General features: G+C 36.6%; 2 protein-coding genes across 3 annotated transcripts in view; one reads left to right on the plus strand and one right to left on the minus strand.

Moving 5' to 3' along the window:
- Positions 1-17,667, minus strand: part of Lrrc40 (leucine rich repeat containing 40) — a 40,119-nt gene extending 22,452 nt beyond the window's left edge. For both annotated transcript variants that reach the window (XM_010605117.3, XM_010605116.3), the window contains exons 1-9: positions 17,476-17,667; positions 14,175-14,356; positions 13,032-13,105; positions 11,676-11,805; positions 8,312-8,435; positions 5,366-5,508; positions 4,274-4,446; positions 606-693; positions 438-483 (exon numbers count right to left, since the gene is read on the minus strand). In XM_010605117.3, the coding sequence (XP_010603419.1) occupies positions 438-483; positions 606-693; positions 4,274-4,446; positions 5,366-5,508; positions 8,312-8,435; positions 11,676-11,805; positions 13,032-13,105; positions 14,175-14,356; positions 17,476-17,626 (1,111 nt within the window). In that variant the 5' untranslated portion in view covers positions 17,627-17,667. The remainder of the gene's footprint in view (positions 1-437; positions 484-605; positions 694-4,273; positions 4,447-5,365; positions 5,509-8,311; positions 8,436-11,675; positions 11,806-13,031; positions 13,106-14,174; positions 14,357-17,475) is intronic.
- Positions 17,625-18,453, plus strand: part of Srsf11 (serine and arginine rich splicing factor 11) — a 37,526-nt gene continuing 36,697 nt past the window's right edge. Inside the window, exons 1-2 of the mRNA XM_010605242.1 lie at positions 17,625-17,650; positions 18,166-18,280. Of these exons, the coding sequence (XP_010603544.1) occupies positions 17,625-17,650; positions 18,166-18,280 (141 nt within the window). The remainder of the gene's footprint in view (positions 17,651-18,165; positions 18,281-18,453) is intronic.

The raw sequence follows: 18,453 nt of genomic DNA on the forward strand, positions 1-18,453 counted from the left end.
AAAAAAAAAAAAAAAAGAAAATGTTTCTTTTCTTAATTTTTGTCAGAACTTAGCAAAACTATGCATGGACAATAGATACTTAATATTGACATACTTACAGGCCACTGAACCCATGTAGTATATCCTGAAAGTAAAGTTGTGCTCCTTTTTCAAAGTTGAAGAACTAGGTACTTATTGAAGCTCTGTTATGCTATTTTATAACTGGTAGATTTTAACACAAATCTAAGAAATTGAAGACAGATTATCATTATGAATTTAAGGATCTTTTTAAATAACCAGGATTCATATGGTTTGTCTAGATACAGATTCAGAGTCACAACTGCCAGGGGTTATTTCTTCTAAATATTCTTATCCACACTACATTTGAAATTTAGGCAACCAACACTTTATCATCTTTTACATGTTCTTCAAAATACAGCAGAAAATAGAAAAAGTACCTTGGATTTTGCTTCGTAGGTATTTTAGGACTTCTTGAGTTCCTTTCTGAAAGTGCGGATGGAGACAAAGACACACGGTCACCAGGACGCACATCACAGTTTCACAGATCAGCATCCACATTTGAATTTCAATTTTAAAAGAAACAGCAGAAATCTCAACATCCTTACATTTATAATTTCTCTTCGAATAGTTCTCAAAGGATTTCCTTCCAGTGCCAGAAATTTCAAATGAAGGTTTCCCAATGAACAGGGCAGACTGTAAAAGATTAAATTGATTTCAATGAAAACATTAAATATAAGAATAACCTAATCACATAGTTGACTAAAAATAACAACATATGACAAACAATATATCACATAATAGTCTCAAAGAAGCCCCAAGTAATAGGCCTAACACTATTTTCCCTGAAATGCTAAACACATAAAAGCCACAGTATTTCTGAAGTTGTCATACGGAAATTGAAAAAACAGAAAGTGATCAAAAATACATTTGCTAAAAAAACAAACAAAAAAACATTTGCTAAATTCTATCCAGTGCTAAAAATTAAATATTAAAAATGTAAATATTAATAAATCAGTAACTCAATCATTCTTGTTGATAATTTTGATTTTGCACTTCAAGCAAGCAAATATAATTCTTTGTATGAAAAAATGACAAAAAGAAAAAATAATTTTCCATCATCCCAACGTTTTGATTCAATGAGGAGATAAAATGTTAAGTTTACTAAGCTTCTATAACAAATAGTAGGTGATGGTGTACAGATAGCAGACTGTTTAAGCTTTTTAACTGAACAAATGAAAATGACATCTCTACAATTAACCAAAATGTATTAAGTGATAATAAATACCTTACATTGCTGATGATAATACAATACAGTATAGCCACTTTGGATAGTGTAATCTTATATTAAAACGCACCTACCCTTCAACCAAGCAATCCCACAACTACATATTTAACCAAAAGAAATACAAGATGAGGTCCACACTGAGACTTGCACAGAAATGTTCAAAAAACTGAAGACAACTCAAATGTCCATCAGCTAAGTAGCAAAGAGATGAATAAATTGTTGCGTATCTCATAATAGAATCAGGGAGTATTCTGAGGGGAATTAGAGCAATTGCAATGTCTTTTAATGTAATACAATTTCTTCCTTTGTTTTGTTTTGGTAATACAATTTCTTAACTTACACATTTGCTATGTATTTCGATCACAACTCAGATTTGTCAAGTCACCAGATTGTATGCCTGAACTGAATTTTGGTATAAGTAAAAAATGAGTATCGTACAAAAACATATATGGTAAGGCAAATGATAAACAAGTTATGATGCTGTGAAAGGAGAGCTAGAAACTAGGAGGTGGAAAAGCTAAGAAAGGAAAAGCAAAACCTGGGCTTGCACTTAAAAAGAATGGACTGCTCTTGGGTAAGGCAGGTTAGGGGCTTCCTAGGACAAAGAGAAAAAATGAAGAGTTGGTGTACAGTCCAGTGCAGTAAGGGAACAGGAAACCTGAAACAGTGACAGAAGAGACTGGATGAAGTCTCAGCATGGAACACCTGAAACATCTGGACTTTATAAATGGTAGTTCTCAACTGGGGAAGACTAGATGCACAAAAACCTCCCAGGGATGATTTCAAAAAAGAAAAAGTTCTACGATCTGACTGTAAAAGATTCTAATGTGTCAGTGCCTCATAACCTGTATTTTCCCCCTTACAACTTCTTAAATGATTACAGTACATAGCCATATTTGAGAAACATTGCTACAGCTATGGAAAACCATCAAACCTTCTAAGCAGAATGATCTATTTTTTTAATAGAAACTATTCTATTAGCAGTGTGAAGGAACCAGTACTTTCCTCAGAAGAAAATCTGGAGATACAAAATGAATTATCATTAATATCTCAGAATTATTTGCAGAAAGGGAAAAACAACTGTAATATTTACTAAATACCATTATATCCTAGTCCCTTTCTCTCCAAAGCTCTGGAGAAAAGTGTGTCTTTGGTACCTGCAACAATTATATTTTTTTTCTTCAATACCTGCTTTATATTGTTTCATGCAGCAGATTTGATGAAACAGCTATGAAGAGAAATTTATGTCAGTCCTTACAGGGACACATGCTGATTCTGTCCTATATGAATGAAAAGCTAATCACTATCCACAGAAATCTGCTCTTCTGTGGTCCAACAGGAGTGGTGGTGCACACCTGTATTAACCCCAGCACTTGGGAGGGCTGAGTCAGGAGGATCTCCAAGAGTTCAAGGCCAGCTTGAGCTACACAGCAAGACCTCATCCCAAAACAAAAATAACATAAACACTGTCAAACTGTAGCATGCCATATATGCACAGAGGAAGAAAAAAAAATCTTACTTTAAAAAATATTTATTAAAATATACACAAATGGGCCAGGGATTTAGCTCAGTGGTTCTGCCACCTGCTTCGCAAGTGCAAGGTCCCAAGTTCAATCCCCAGTAGTACAAAAAATAAATAAAAATAAAATATACACATAAAAGAAAATTTAACTTGCCTAATTTTTCTTCTGTAAACAGCACTCTATCTTTCTAGCATCTAAGTGCAAAACCTTAGACATCTAATATTGGTGCATGATTCTAGGTAAAACTGAGTCTCATTTTTTGTTTGTAAAAAATAATTTCCTCTCTTTAAGTAGGACAGTTCTGTAACTTCCCATGGATCTTTGCTTACCACTCTGTCCCTCTCCAACTCCAGTCAGCTCATAAATACAGCTTGGCTAATTCGTCAGCTCCTCACATCTGCCCTCCTCTTTCGTTCCCTTGCCATTGGTATCACAGTTCAGGTCCTCAGTGCAGCAGAGAGAAATCTGTGCAACAGTCAGCACGGTGAACTGCACACGGCGTGTGCTCCTTGGTGACAAGTGTAGGAGATTGAACTCATTGAACCTGATTTAGATTTCCTACCCACAAAACTACACCTAGTCAATGTATCCAACCAACCACCATCAATTTATTGTTCTGAGTATTATAATCAAATTGGTTTCAGTCTCTTGTAAGTAATGCAAATGATTGTTTTAGGGCCTCTTCTCTACGGGCTCAATTTAGTTTTCAAGCCCTAAATACCCACATCCTCCCTCCTTACCCAAAAGCTTTCTCTGGACTGTTTCCTCCTGTACAGTGGCTCCTACTGGAGGAGGATCCCAGCCATTCTTTAAAGATCACATGGTGGGCTGCGGGGATGCCCGGCCCTGACAGGGAATGCTCTAGGTAATGAACTGCTTCACCCTAACAATGCCAGTCCTTAAGATCGTCCTGTGACACTACTTCCATGAATATGCCCCAGTTCCTCTCAGCAAACTGTAAATCCTTTACTTTCCTCAAAACATTTTATATTTCTCTTATGGCTTTATATTTATTTAACAAATTCAGCAAATATTCATCAAGCACGTTCTACCTAATAAAGGCACCATCTAGGAGTTAAAGATAAAGCAATCAATTAAAAAAGACAAGGGCCAGGGATTTAGTTCAGTGGTGTTGCCACCTGCCTCGCAAGTGCAAGGTCCCAAGTTTGATCCCCAGTACCAAAACAAACAAACAAACAAACAATTTTTAAAAAGACAAAAATTCTGCCTTCTTACAGTTCAGTTCTAGTGAGTTAGTTACTTGTAAATACATACACTTTTATTAGCACATCAAGCTGACTACCAAGCACAAAAACCCATGAATATTTCTTTGCCTATAATACCTGGCTAATAAATATTTAGTGAATTCCATGTAAAAAACAGAATTCATGATTTTTGTAAATATTTTAACAAACTATATCCAAATTACAAGCATAATTTCCATTCCTTTGATGTTTAAACTTACCTACTAATATCATTGTTGCTTAGGTCAAGTCTTTCCAAAGACTGTAGGAGTGAAATCTCATCTGGAACAGATTTTAACTTGTTACCCCTCAGGTCTAGCACAAGGATAGAACTCAGATGCTTAAGATGTTCTGCCCCTAACACTTCAATCTGGTTTTCACCCACATGCAATTCCTACAAAACCAAAGATCAGTTATGTGTATTTCCTTCAATTTTACACTAGATAATGAAAATAAAATTGCAGGCATTCCTAATTCTAAACCATTGAAACACACATGAGAAAAACGCAACTTTCTCATTATTAACATGCTTATATTTTCAATTACATGTAAGCCATCTTACAGCTAAAGAAAAATGGCGAAAAAGAATACTTTCAAAAATTTTCTCACAATTTAAAAATAACTAAGGTTGAGTCTGGCAGGAGAATCAAGTGTACAAAACCAAAACAGGAAAAGAATTTAGTCTTTATATTTATAGGATTGAGACCATCACTTTAAAAACTACTGATGAAAAGTTAGTCTTAAAACAATCATATAAGTTCAAAGAAGTTATATTATAGTCAACTTGTTATTTAATATTATCATTAATGGTTATTATATATACTCATTTCTCATTAGCAAAATCTGTAGTTAGATGAAAAATTAATCATACTAAATGAAAGTTTTTCCAGTTTTTAAATCACTATCGGCATTCTATTTAGAAAACAATGAAGTCATACATAAAAATATATACAGAGAAAACAAAAGCATGCAACATGTAAAAAAAAATTAATGCTATATAGCTAAAACCAAAAGAAAGTAATTTTAAACAGATCTGATTATGATGAGTTAAATAAGTGGTAACGAGAATTAGGTATATACAAATTACCAAATGAAAGGATAAATCTCTACTTTTTTAAGATAGTATCTTCTCTAAAATTGTTTACTAACAGTGTCATTGTCAGTAAGCACATAGACATAATGAAAAAACATACTACTTAAAAGTAATACATAAGCCCAATGTAAAACAAGATTAACAAGATATTTTTATAAATTAATTTTCATAAATAACTTCTGGAAAACACACAGTTAATGAACTATCAACTAAATAGTACCTTCAATAGTCTACAAGAAAGAAATTCTGGTAGAAAACGTAATTTATTCCTTCGCAAATAAAGCAATTCTAGAGATTCCATGCCAGCCAGTTCAGGAGGTACAGTTTCCAGGAGATTTGAATTGCAATCCAAATGCTTCAACTCTGTAATATATATTCAGGGAAAAAAATCAAAACTACCTTTTAAAATAATTATGCAGGCCATCTTTTAGTTAAAAAGTTACTTAGAATTCAGTTAAAGTTCTCTAAAATATATAAATATATGCTATTATTTCACTCAATCATTATCTTTAAAAATAAGCTTACAGTTATTAATGACATTATAAATATGCACTCATATTCACTCAACGATGTCCAGTGAGTCTACAGTCATAGTCAGTGAGTTGGACATATCTTTATTTTTTTGGAAGGTGACTTCTTGCCAAAAGTCATGGATTTTTCTGTATTCATTTCTTGCCTTCCACCCATCCACACTCCCCCACCTCCTTTAATTCTTTTGTCTTCCTTGTTTTAATTACATGCTTTTCCTAAGCTAACACTCCTAATAAAAGTACATATTACAGCTCAAGAAACTGTCCTTAATTACAGGATCTCTGTCTCCTGTATCTCTCTTGAAGGCAGAACAGAAAAACAAAACTGGAGAGAAGCAAAGGTCTTCTTTCCCAGGATTTTAATAAGCAGTTTTCTCCCTAACGCACACTGCAGATCCATTTATCAAGGCCTCTAAATTCTCCAACATTCGCTCTCAATCCTCCCGCTGAGGTGCACATGTAGTATGTGTTCTGCAATTTACTTTCCTGTACTTTGAACCTGTCAATTTTAACATAATCCAAGAGTGCACTAACAGATTGCTTTTCTTTTGAGTATATGAAGCTAACTGCTTTGCAAAACAAATGCAGAACTATTTTCAACTACTAGTAGTCATTTTTGTATTATTTGACTGGAAAAGCAAACAAGAAGTCACTATCAGATCTATTTGAACCAAGGAAATTCTATAGATAAAACTTTGTCTTGATGCTAGAGACCCTAGTTTTCACAAATACTTGTATCCAGGAGCACTGGAAACAAGTGCTGTGTGGTGCAGAAGAGCAGCGACGACAAAGTGGAAAGATGCAAGTCCTGGCTCTACAGGTCCAAAATAATTTAGAAGCCTGTAATTTGGAATCTGTAAAATGTTTAAAAATAAATAAAAATGTTTAAAAAAAATACTCATCCCATCTACCCTACAACATAGCACTGTAGTGACTGCAATGATAAAATGATATTCAGAAAAGCATTCTGGGCTTACAGTGTCAAACAAATTATAAGATATTGTTCTTAGAATCTGAGCATTAATAGGGAAATAACAATTAAGTTTACCTATGGTAGATTACAAATACCACTGCCATGCCTGAGGAACAGAAAGCTTTTGATCATCAGTTAAACAGGACATTACGACAGTTTCTATAAACTTAGTATTTACCTACTGATCTTTCTTTTTTGCTTTGTTTTGTGTATTTGTGTGCACTTGTGTGTGCACGGCTAGGAATTGAACCCAGGGCCCTTACTTATGCTAGACAGGTGCTATGCCACGGAGCTACAACCCAGCCATTTTTTTTTTTTTTTTTTTTTTTTTTTTTTTTTTTTTTTTTTTTTTTGAGATAAGATCTTGCTGTTTTGCCCCAGCTGATCTCTAGCTTGTGATTCTCCTGAATGGGTCTCTCAAGCAGCTGGGATTACAGGCATGCACCACCACACCTGGCTGCATTTGATTTTTTCAATAATGTTCCCATCTCTAATGATATTTTCAACAAATAATAAAAACATGTTCCATATATCTTTATGCAAGATAGCATATTTTATGTTTATCTTTATTGTAAATGACAATGATTTTAAATAGTGGATCTTTACAACTTATCTCAAAATTATCTGCAATCAAGTGTACAAAATTTCTATGACTTGATTCACAAAAGCAATGTTTACAAAACTGAAGAGGATGTATGTGTGATTACCAAAAAAAAAAAAAAGACTTGAGGGCAGGGGATGTAGCTCAGTGGCACACCTGCCTCAAAAGTGCAAGGTCCTGAGTTCAATCCCTGGTACCAAAAGAAAAAAAAAAAAAGACTTGAGTGGTAAGTAGTCTACAGCTGATATACAGGTAGCCATCAACCAAGAAATACTCAGCATTTCTGCTTTAAAAAAACAAAAACATGGCCAGGTATTTAGCTCAGAAAGTTCTGGTGCCTGCCTTGCAAGCACAAGGACCCAAGTTCAACACCCGGTACCAAAACAAAAAAACACAAAAATGTATTTTGGATTCTTAATTAAGAATTTTAACATGATGAAGGATATTTATTTAAAGGGTACCTTGATTTTTAGATCCCTTACTATTAGTTCTCAGAACGAGAAAAAAAAAGAAAATAAGAACAAACCCCCAAATATTAATTCTCCAATACATAAATACGATAGGACAATGGTAAACTTTAATAGAAACACAAAATTTTGAGCTTTCATATTAAAACAAAAGGACTAAAAACCTGGGCCCTCAGGCAAAAAAAGATCCTCTGACACTCCTACAAGTGAAGTGCAGGGTCTACAGCTGTAATTACTATAACCATACATCCCAGGTGTGTCCACCTACAAGACAGTCATTCTCTCTCAAAGAATGAGATATAGCATATCCGAAAGCTTACCAATTTCTCAAATATAGAATTTTTACAATTCCTGTCAGATTTTCTTCTTTTTAATATGACTCTTTTTAATAGTTGGCGGTAACTACTTAAGCAACCAGACAATAATAATAATGGTCTGTGCAGTTAGGTTCCTGCATCCTGCTCAGTCGGAGAAAATCTGACTACTCTTCCATAAAAAATCTATTTTTTGTCTGTAATTATAATGAAAATTATTTTTATAAAGGCAGTGCAAATCAACTTAAAGGCGTGTAATTTTAAAAATACAGACAATTTACTTTTCATTCTACTTATTTCTGCTGGCAAACTCTTCAGTTGGTTGCTGGAAAGATTGAGTTGCATCAGACGGGGTAGAGAAGAAAAGCTACCAGGAACAGTTGTAAGACGATTGTCCGAAAGGTCCTTTGAAAAAGACACAGAGAATGTATGAATAAATGAGAAAACAAGGATGTAAATATCCTTAAAGGGGAATTCAGAATTTTGAGAGAATGCAACATAAAAAAAGACTACTTTGGGGTGATAAGACTTTCTGACCTTCATCACTGAAAATTTCACAAAATTCATTATGATATTCTTTCAAAATCTGCAATTCTTCTATGTGTCTGTCCATCAATGTAGCAGACAGGATAGAATGAGCTCTTACCTCAAAAATACTAAAAATGAGATTCCATAATAATCCACTCTAATCCAATTAATATTAATTTGATGTTAATTAACAGTACATAAATTTTCCAGTAAATCTGTTATATTGTGCATGTTTGCAATGCATACATCTGCTCATTTGTCTAATACTTGCTGAGTACCAATGATAAATTAGACACATTATTAGTAAACCATCGCATGAGATAAAAAACACCTTTTCAACAAAGAAAAACTGTTGAAAGAAAGAAAAATAAAGCTCAAAAGGTGGTCAATTCAAATTTTGAGGAAAACAATACCTCTCTTGGTTCTTGGACCTCAGCAAATCTGCTCTGACCAGAGCCCAATCTTCTCCCCACTTTCTGTTTGGGTTTGTTTCATTAATATTTACACCCCATGATTCTTAAGTCTTCATGTTTTTCTTTTTCCTTAAATCAATATTATAAATCAGGTAATTCTTGCAACACTGAGCTAAAGTGTTCCGCTAGCTATCAGTGAAGTGTCAGGCAGGAACAATGGCAACAATAAGTGAGAAAAAATGACAATGAGCAATTCTTTTCTGAAAATTTTCACTTAGTCTAACAAACAACTGCACTCTCTTACTCTCAGTAAACTGAGAAGACGAAAAAGATAAAAATGCCAGATCAGTTCATTTAAAAAAGAATCATAGGCTGGGCATGGTGAGGCACACCTGTAATCCCAGCACTTGGGAGGCTGAGGCAGGAGGATTGCTGTGAGCCCAGCCTGGGCTACATAGTGAGTTCCAGGTCAGTCTTAACTATATAGTGAGACCCTGTCTCAAAAACAAAAAAAAAAAAATCACAGTATTGCAATCTTAACATTATCATAATCTACAACATATAATCTACAACCCCAATACTACATAAGAATCAAGAGATTGCTATGAAGATTTTATAATATCAAAAGTTTTGGGGCTGGAAATTTAGCTCAGCGGTTCTGCCGCCTGCCTCACAAGGACCCAAGTGCAATCCCCGGTTCCAAAAAAAAAAAAAAGTTTTGGACAGTAATAGGATAGTATCCTGGGACAAAAGAGACACTAGCATGAAAAACGGGAAACCCGAAGGAAACCTATAGTTCATATTGTACCAATGTGAGTTTGAGTTTTTTACCAGCATCCTATAATATATAACTGCTAACGTGAGAAGCAGCTAGATGAAAACTACATGAGAACTCTACTATATTTATACTTGTTCTTTAAACTCAAAATTATTCCAAACTGAAAAGCTTAAAATATTTCAAAATTAATTCAGAAACTCTCAAAACATTTTAAAGAATTCAAATAATTCTGACATAATCCCTTCTAAATTCTAAATAGTGATAGCTGGGGATTTAGCTCAGTAGCACCGCACCTGTCTTTGCAAGCACAAGGTCTTGAGTTCAATCCCTGGTACCACAAAAAACAAATAGATAAATTCTAAACAGTTACTATTATTTAATTACTGCATATCTGAACATATCATTGATCATAAGTAACATATTTATTTAACACTTCTTAAATTATGAAGCATCCTTTCATTATACCCATGACTGGAAATGTAAAGGCATCATTTATTGTAATATTTTTTTTTAGCTTTAGCTTTTGACTCTAAATGTGTTTTTAAAAACTATCTTTTAATTTTCTAAAATTAAAAAAAATTAAGAAAAATCTGACAACTTCCCCCCCCGCCATTCGTTTTATCTACTTTTTGCTTTCCACACCTTATTTCTAATCTTACCAGACTGAAAAATAAACACTGAAGGAATAGTTGGGATGGTACAGTATATATTTTTATTTTAAACATTATAGTAGATGAGGGGACTGCTAAGGAAGGTGTACATACAGAATAAGAAGTAAAAGGAGCAATTTTTCCTTTAATTAAAAAATAAAATTTGGGCCGGGGATTTAACTTAGTGGTGCTGCCACCTTCCTTGCAAGCACAAAGACCCAAGTTTGATCCCCAGTACCACGACAAATAAATAAATAAATAAATAATAAAAAATAAAATTTAAGGCCAAAATGGCATGTATTTTCCAAAACACGTAAAAGGGAAAACAAGAATACAACAGGCAGTATATGGAGTACACATTCCATATTAGAACCTCTCACTTAACATGTCTAAAGTCTTTAAGAAGGAATACTGCAGTGCAATCTTACTATTTTAGTACCTAAAGTGGAGAAACAGGGATGTAGTTTGAAGTCACGCTGGCTTATGTTCAAATCCTCACTGCAGCTGGGCATGGTGGCACAAGCCTGAAATCCCAGCACTTTGGGGCAAGAGGATCACTGTGAGTTGGAGGCCAGCCTGGACTTTACAGTGAGTTCAAGGCCAGCCTGAACTACACAATGAGCAAAGACTCTCTCAAAAAAAACCAAACCAAAACAAAAATCCTCACTGCACTGTTTACTGGTTGTATGACTTTTGGCAAATTTCCTCTTTCTTTTTAAGCTTTAGTTTCTCATTGTAATAACAACTACCCACCATGCCATATGTAAAGCATAAAGCACAGTGCCTACTGTTTTAGTCTTGGTAACAAGATTAAAATAATATTTGGATTGCTTTTTGGCTATGTACGTTTATATAGGTATATGTGGCCATTCTGAAAAACAGAACCAAAGGGAGGTCTTGAAGGGACCATGCAAACACTCAGAGGGCAGAAGGCTGCAGATAATATAAAAAAGGAAAATGGAAATGGGACTAAAAAACTACAGAACTGGTATATGCTAAAGACTTCACTCTTTTCTGCTAAGCTAATAAAAGCCTATGGATAACAGTCATCTGCATTGTCTCTCCCAAACTGTATTCCTGAATTATGACTTCAAGTTGATTTAGTAACATACAAAAATGATAAATGTTACTAATTTAGCAGTATCATTGTAATGAACAATTTCTGGTAATCCACTTTAGCCCATGTCCCAAAATGTCAATCATCTATCCAATTTCTCAGCATGATGAAAAACCCGCCAGCCCCAGGTAATATAGAAATGAGAAAATGACTACTTACTAAATCTTCTAAACTGAAAAGCTTCTCAAATCCCTCTGGCAAGCATGTTAGTTCATTATGCTGCAGATACAGGCCCTTCAGGTTTCTGAGATTTGTAACTTCTCCAGGAAGTGTTTTCAGTTTATTATGGCTATTAATAAAATAAATGCAGACTAATTTGGTAAACAATACAATATTTATGTTTTTGCTACCTACTTACATGGATTCATTACATAAGTGAAATGTGATTACTAATTTAAGTGCTTACCAAAATTCACATCCCTAATATATATGCTCATTAAAATAACAAAATTAGTAACCTAAAATAATCAAATTACAGTTTCAACAACAAAAAGTTTTAACTAAATATAAACAATCTGAGTTTTGACTGCTTGATTATAACAAACTGATTTTCCATGTAACACGAAAGGACCTACTGGACTCTTTGATTTTTTACACTTTATCTGACTCATAGAATTTTGACAAAACTGTATTTACGCACACATTACAATGATACAGAAGTCAGGTTTTAAATGTAGCATTCAAGACAAAAATAGCTGTTTCTGTTTGAGGGCTGGCATGTCATGCTGAATGTAATACTCATTTCCACACTGTATTTGTGGTTGACTTTTCAGTTGAGCCCATCTGTAGGAGTAGAAATACTCACCTCACGGACTTAGGGTAGGTCCCAAATCCCTGAGGATAACGCACTCCATAATTAAAAAAACTTGGAACAACTTTCCAAGTTTATTACAACTTAATCACTTATAAATCCCACTCTATTTTCAATCCACAAACAGCTACTTTTACCCCCCTAACAGGAAAAACAGAAATACGAAGGGCTTTATAATATCTCTAAATTACAATAAAACTAGCTGGAACAAAAACGCCAAAAGATGTTCACTAAAAAAGAACAAAGTGGTTAAAAGCCGGTCACTATCCTAAGTTACTTAGATGCAGTGTGGTTACATTAGGTAGGAATCTACTCATGCAGACATAGAATTCTAGGTACACATTTCCTCCATCTGTCATGTGCAACAGAGCACGTCTGTAGTTCCAGTTACTTGGGAAGCTGAGGCAGGAGATGGCGTTGGCCAGGAATTCAGGGTCAGGAATTCAGTGCAACATAGCCAAGAGCACATCTCTTCAATACACCTGAAACTTAAAGTCCTCACTCTTTGAACTACTTTTGGAGATAATACAAAGATCTCTGAGGGGGCAGGAGCTGGAGGTGAATCCAGGATTTCACAGGTGTTAAGCTGTGCTGTACCACTGAGCAATACCTGGGCTTGGTATCCCCCAATGCTACAGAACATCTAACTACTAGACTTATACTATTATAATTCCAATATTCAATATTAGAAGTTTAAATTTTACCTGACGTTAAGCTTTTGAAGATTTTCTAGCTCTTCTATAGAAGAAGGAAGGGATGTGAGCTGATTATCATGTATCTGAAATTATTAAAAGACAAAGTCAATATTGTTAGTCATATAATTAACAATATATAACCTTTGCCATTGTTCACTAATAATTACTCAAATTATTCACTAATAATCCCCTGCTCTTCTAATTCAATAGCAGTGAATTTGGCTACTGGTAATTTGACCACATATAGAAAAGGATTTTAAAACTGACCAAAATAACCCTCAGAAGTCATGAAATAATAAGTTATCAATTTTAAATATTATCAAAAAGAAAATATTCACATACACTTCACCTCATAGGGGGGAGTCTTCATTTCAAATAGGAGAGGGTTAGAAACTAACAGCCCCAGACAGTACTATTTATGAGAAACGCATGACATTGCAAAAATTCTATGAGAAAGGAGAATGGAATTTCTCTCCTGTGCCCACTGAAACAGTTTTTAAAACAGAAAAGAATCACAGAGCAAGCCAGTCGACTCATCTTATAAATAAAGACAATAAAAACTCCTCTAGAAATTACACTTCTTATATCCAACTTTTATATACTTGTGAATTTGTTGCTAAGTAAAAACACCCGAAGTCTCAAGATTCTGAAGTAAATGCTTCATTTCACCACAGCATGGGAACTAGGGCTTAAGAACAGACTTCCTTAATAAAAACAAAAATTGAAGTTTGGTGGTTTAGTAAGTCAATGTAATTGCTAGCAACTTACAAAAAGTAAAATAAAAACCATCTTAAGCGTTGTAGTTGCTGCAAATGTCTAGAATAGTGATGATTAAAAATAACAGTAAGAAAAAAAAAACAGTAGAAGCACAGATTTGTGAAATACTGATTGTTTGTAGATAGTAACTCAATCCTAAGAATAACTTCACAAAATCGGTAGTATTATCACTCCTCACGGAGAGGTATGGAGCGACAGCTTTCTCCAGTGACCCAGCTCCCAGGTGGGAGTCAGCATCAGAACCTGCTGTGCCTGACACAATAATTTATCACCCGTGCACTCTCCCAATTCAACGTGAAAGGTTTCCCGCTATCAATGACAAAGTTCAGCTCTGGGGTTTCTTCCACTTCCGTCCCGTAATTAGAGCCAACTCACATCCAGGACAGTCAGCGCAGGCAGGAAGCGCAGGTCCTCCGAGAGTGTCTGGAGTTTATTGTTGGAGAGGATGAGTTTGGTCAGATCCGTCTGCTCCCACCACCGATCGGCAGCGCTGAACGACAGATTCTGATTTGCCTCCTGGGGGACATCCACGTTGATTCTCCACACACAATGAGGCACTATTTCCACACCCACCGCCATACATACATACACACACACACACACACACACACACACACACACACACACAGAGAAAGAGATGAAAACAAGAAGTAGATCATAAGTGACCTGCTTTTTATAATAGCTACCCAGTTCACCTTCTGAAAAGCAATTTCTGAAACAAACAATAAAAACTCCAGGAAGTCAAACAGCAATACACTGCCTCTAGAGTGACGGTTGATTTTATTCAAAAACAGACTAATACATATTTTATTGATTAGTTCTCACTTGGAACTTCATTCAACTACATACTAGACACGTTACATAACACCTTTTGGTGGATACATTCAATAGATAAGGAGTGGGTTCTACCCCAGTATGCAAACAAAATAACAGAGAAGACTTAGACAACTTCCATAGGTAAGGTTGTTACACAGGTATATGCTAAGGCTCAGAGCTGGTAGTAACAATAATAGTTAATTCTTACTAATATTAGACAACCAGCTAATATTTTAACTCTTTGAAACTGCATAACAGGGCTCAATAGATAAAACATTTTCTGCAAAAGATTCTGCAACGATAGTGCCTATTTTAGCACTAATCAATAGGCAAGCCATTAGTCACAGGTGGCTAGTCAGCATATAAAATGTAGCTAAAGTAACTGAAGGATTCTATTTTTAATTTTAATTGATTAATTAAAAATTTAAATTTCCCACATTTCCTTCCACAATGGAGAGCATAGCCCTTAACAAACACTAGAAAAAAAGATTTCTTTGCATTTTGGGTTGTACTATTCCTTGCTGCTGACAACAGCAAATCTTATGGAAATGAGGACTAATAAGTGGGTTGGTGGCAGAGGACTGTATACATTGTGGAAGACATTTAGAAGTTGCTGAGTGAAGAGAGGGAAAAATTTTCTAAGTTTAAAGTGTTCACAATGAAAGGTTAAAAAAAAGTGGAGCCAATAAACTATAGGAGCAACAAACCATAAGTTAATCTTTTTCCATGTTTTCAACAACCTAAAGATGATTGTCCATAATGTATGATGATAAGTGTTTCGTTAAGGCAGTAAAACATAACTGAATGTACACATATATTAAACAAATGTTGGCATTAGTAATAACTTGAATTATACATCTTAAGAGGTTAAGACATTCAAATTTAGAACAACCATGTAACAGAATCAAGAAACAGGAATGGAATTCTCAATTAACTGTTTTACAACCCAAATTTCTTTGGATTTTACTAAAAAAGAAGTGTTTACAATATTTTACACCAACATTCTAGGTATGGTGGCACATGCCTGTAATACCAGCACTCAGGAGGCTGAGGCAGGGGGATGGAAGCAAGTTGGAGGACTACATGGACTACACAGTGAGTACTGATATCTTATTCTCCTAAATGCACATGTACAATATAGTAGGAAGCTCCCAACAAAACAGGAACAGAGGCGACAAGAATGCCACATAGGAAAGGAAAGTTATGAATATGTCAGCAAGGTGTGTGAGTCGAACATGCAGTTGTCATGTGTGAAGACTACCTTGGCTGTGACAGTTGATGCAAAGATTGTTTCTGTGGTAGACTTCTGTGTTTACATTGTAATTCACATAAGTTTTTATTTCTGGTGTTATCTTTTAGGTTTTGTAAGCAACTACACAGATGATGTGAAAATGTAGATATTTACTTGAAATGCATATTAAGTACATATTAAGAATTTTACACTTTATTGATATTTTATTTTCTGTTAACTACACATTGCATAATGTAATAGGAACCTCCTCAGAAAACAGCAAGACTAGCAAGGTGTCAAATATGGCCTACAAAAAGGCCAGGAAAGTAAAACACACATGCTGTCAGTGTAAACAATACGTGTGTGGGGAACATGCTGCTTGTCAGCAATTGTTAGAAGGAAAATGGAGGGCTATAATTACATGAAGTATGAAGACCTGAATATAAAGCATTACAGGAAAAAAAGCTTTATTTCTCCATCACACCCCCACCCCTCAACACCAATCCCCAACCCCCTGCCCACATGTGAACTGCATCTGACCATTCATTTGCAATATCCACATCTGTGCTTTCTGGCCTACATTAAGTTTGTCAGAGGGCTGGGGATTTAGCTCAGTGGTTCTGCCACCTGCCTCGAAAGCACAAGGACCTGAGTTTGATCCCCAGTACCAAAAAAAAAAAAAAAAAGACTCTCAGAGTGATCACAAATATATACACATTGAGCGGCATTTATTCCAATCGTCAATATTATGTGAATTTTAATAGCAAATCTAATTTTTGATGTTGGAGATAACTCATGTCTCCTGAAACATTTAATGCCATAGTATTGCAGATAACTAAATTAGGTGGAAACTGATAGGCAGAAAGAGACCTAGGCCCAAGATAGTCAGAACAGGGATGAGGCAAACCAAGCTTGTGGTAGAGGGCTGAATGGTAGAAACTAAGCTGCAAGATGAGGCTCTATGGATAGGACTGAGAGCCTCCCCAGAGATAAACAATTAAAAGCCCTACAGTAATTAGCACCACCTGATCCAATAAACCTAAACAATATGAGAAACAACGTAACACACAGATAGGTGTCCAAAAATACTCTACCCCATCAGAATGCCTTTGTGCTTCTCTATGCTTTGCATCTTTGCTATGAACCTTGTTTTTCCTGTATCAATATTACCTAAGTGACTCTACTCATAATCCTATAGGTAATTATTGTTTGACCCAAGTAACCTGTGATGCGATTTTACTTTATAAAAACTCCCTGGACAAACAACCTCAGCTGCAAGCCACTTTAGGGATCCTCCTTCCTCTTAATAAAACTTATCAACAAAAAAGGTGGGAGAGGAAAATGAGGGTCAAAGAAACAAAATATTTGCCCATGAACGGATAGGTGATTTCGTCTCACAGGTTGCTGCTTATCTCACTCTGCGGGAATCCCAGAACCCGGTCCTTCAACAGAAATTGCGGGAGGAGGCGGAGGGACCCAAGCGAACGGCATCCAGTGGAAACGTGGCAGCCAGGGCCTCCACTACAGCACCGGGACGCCGAACGGGAGCCCGGGACGGGGAGGCTCAGACGAGGCGACTGGACGGGGGAGGAGACTGCGGAGGCCACCTCAGATCCCTCTGATTCTTACCTTCACTGAGGTTCCTACCAGACAAGTTTAACTGGCCGCTCTTCCTCGCCGCCTTTAACAGCCCCTGGGGTACAGCAGTACTATCGTCTGCCCTCGCAGCCCTGAAACCAGCTCGCGCATGCCGCCCGGGAACTCCAGGCTGGCGCGACATGTTCAAACCACCAGCCTCCCACAGGCAACTCCGCCCGTGACGCGCAAAATAAGCGCCGCCGCCTCAAACCTCAGAAGCCCTCTGCAGATTGAGTTTATGTTCTAACGTCAAACTGAACCTATCCCCAAGTATACAAAGTTCTGGAGGCTTGTGTGCATTCAGAGCTGCTGGCACTCTCTTAGGCCTGAGAGGTTTCTCTGGTAAAAGTGCCTCACAACATTGTTTCAATCTATGCCAGGCAGAGACCTACAAACCAAACGGAATACAGTAGTGCTCCACATAAGAGGTGGACTTCACTGGTAAACTCACAGAGTTGCAGCACCTTTCTCTGTGGAGTACTAACAAGGAAGCCCTTTCTGTTGCCAGTGTCGGCCTACTGTCCTGGATAGACTTCGCTGAAGTAAGTGCGTTTAACGGGTTTGAGAGGAGCTTGGCGTTTGGTTGTGGGCTTTGTTACTGCGACTCCAACCTTTTCCAGCGTGCTTCCGCCCGGACGAGGGTGTCGGGAAAACGTAGTCTTCTCCTTTCCCCTTCCCTAGCCTGAACGTGGGCCTCAGCGAAAACTTGAGAGCTGGGCGCGTCTGCGGCCTCTCTGGACCCCAGCCTGGGTCGCGACTGCGGGAGGCCAGAGCGCGGGCGATCGGAGCCCGGCCGGTATCCTGCACCCGCGGCCTGTCCTTTGGCTTAGAGCAGCATCCTTCCTGCTGTTGGGGGCAGCTAGAGAGGGGCGAGGAAGCTTCCGATCTAAAATGGTTCAGGCTACGTTAAAGTTGAGGGACGGCTGATAAGGGGACTGCGTCAGGGAGCGAAGTGAGGTACGGACTTCG

The sequence above is a fragment of the Fukomys damarensis genome, unplaced genomic scaffold, assembly GCF_012274545.1.
Source record: "Fukomys damarensis isolate Sample0158 unplaced genomic scaffold, DMR_v1.0_HiC HiC_scaffold_33, whole genome shotgun sequence".
NCBI lineage: Eukaryota > Metazoa > Chordata > Mammalia > Rodentia > Bathyergidae > Fukomys > Fukomys damarensis.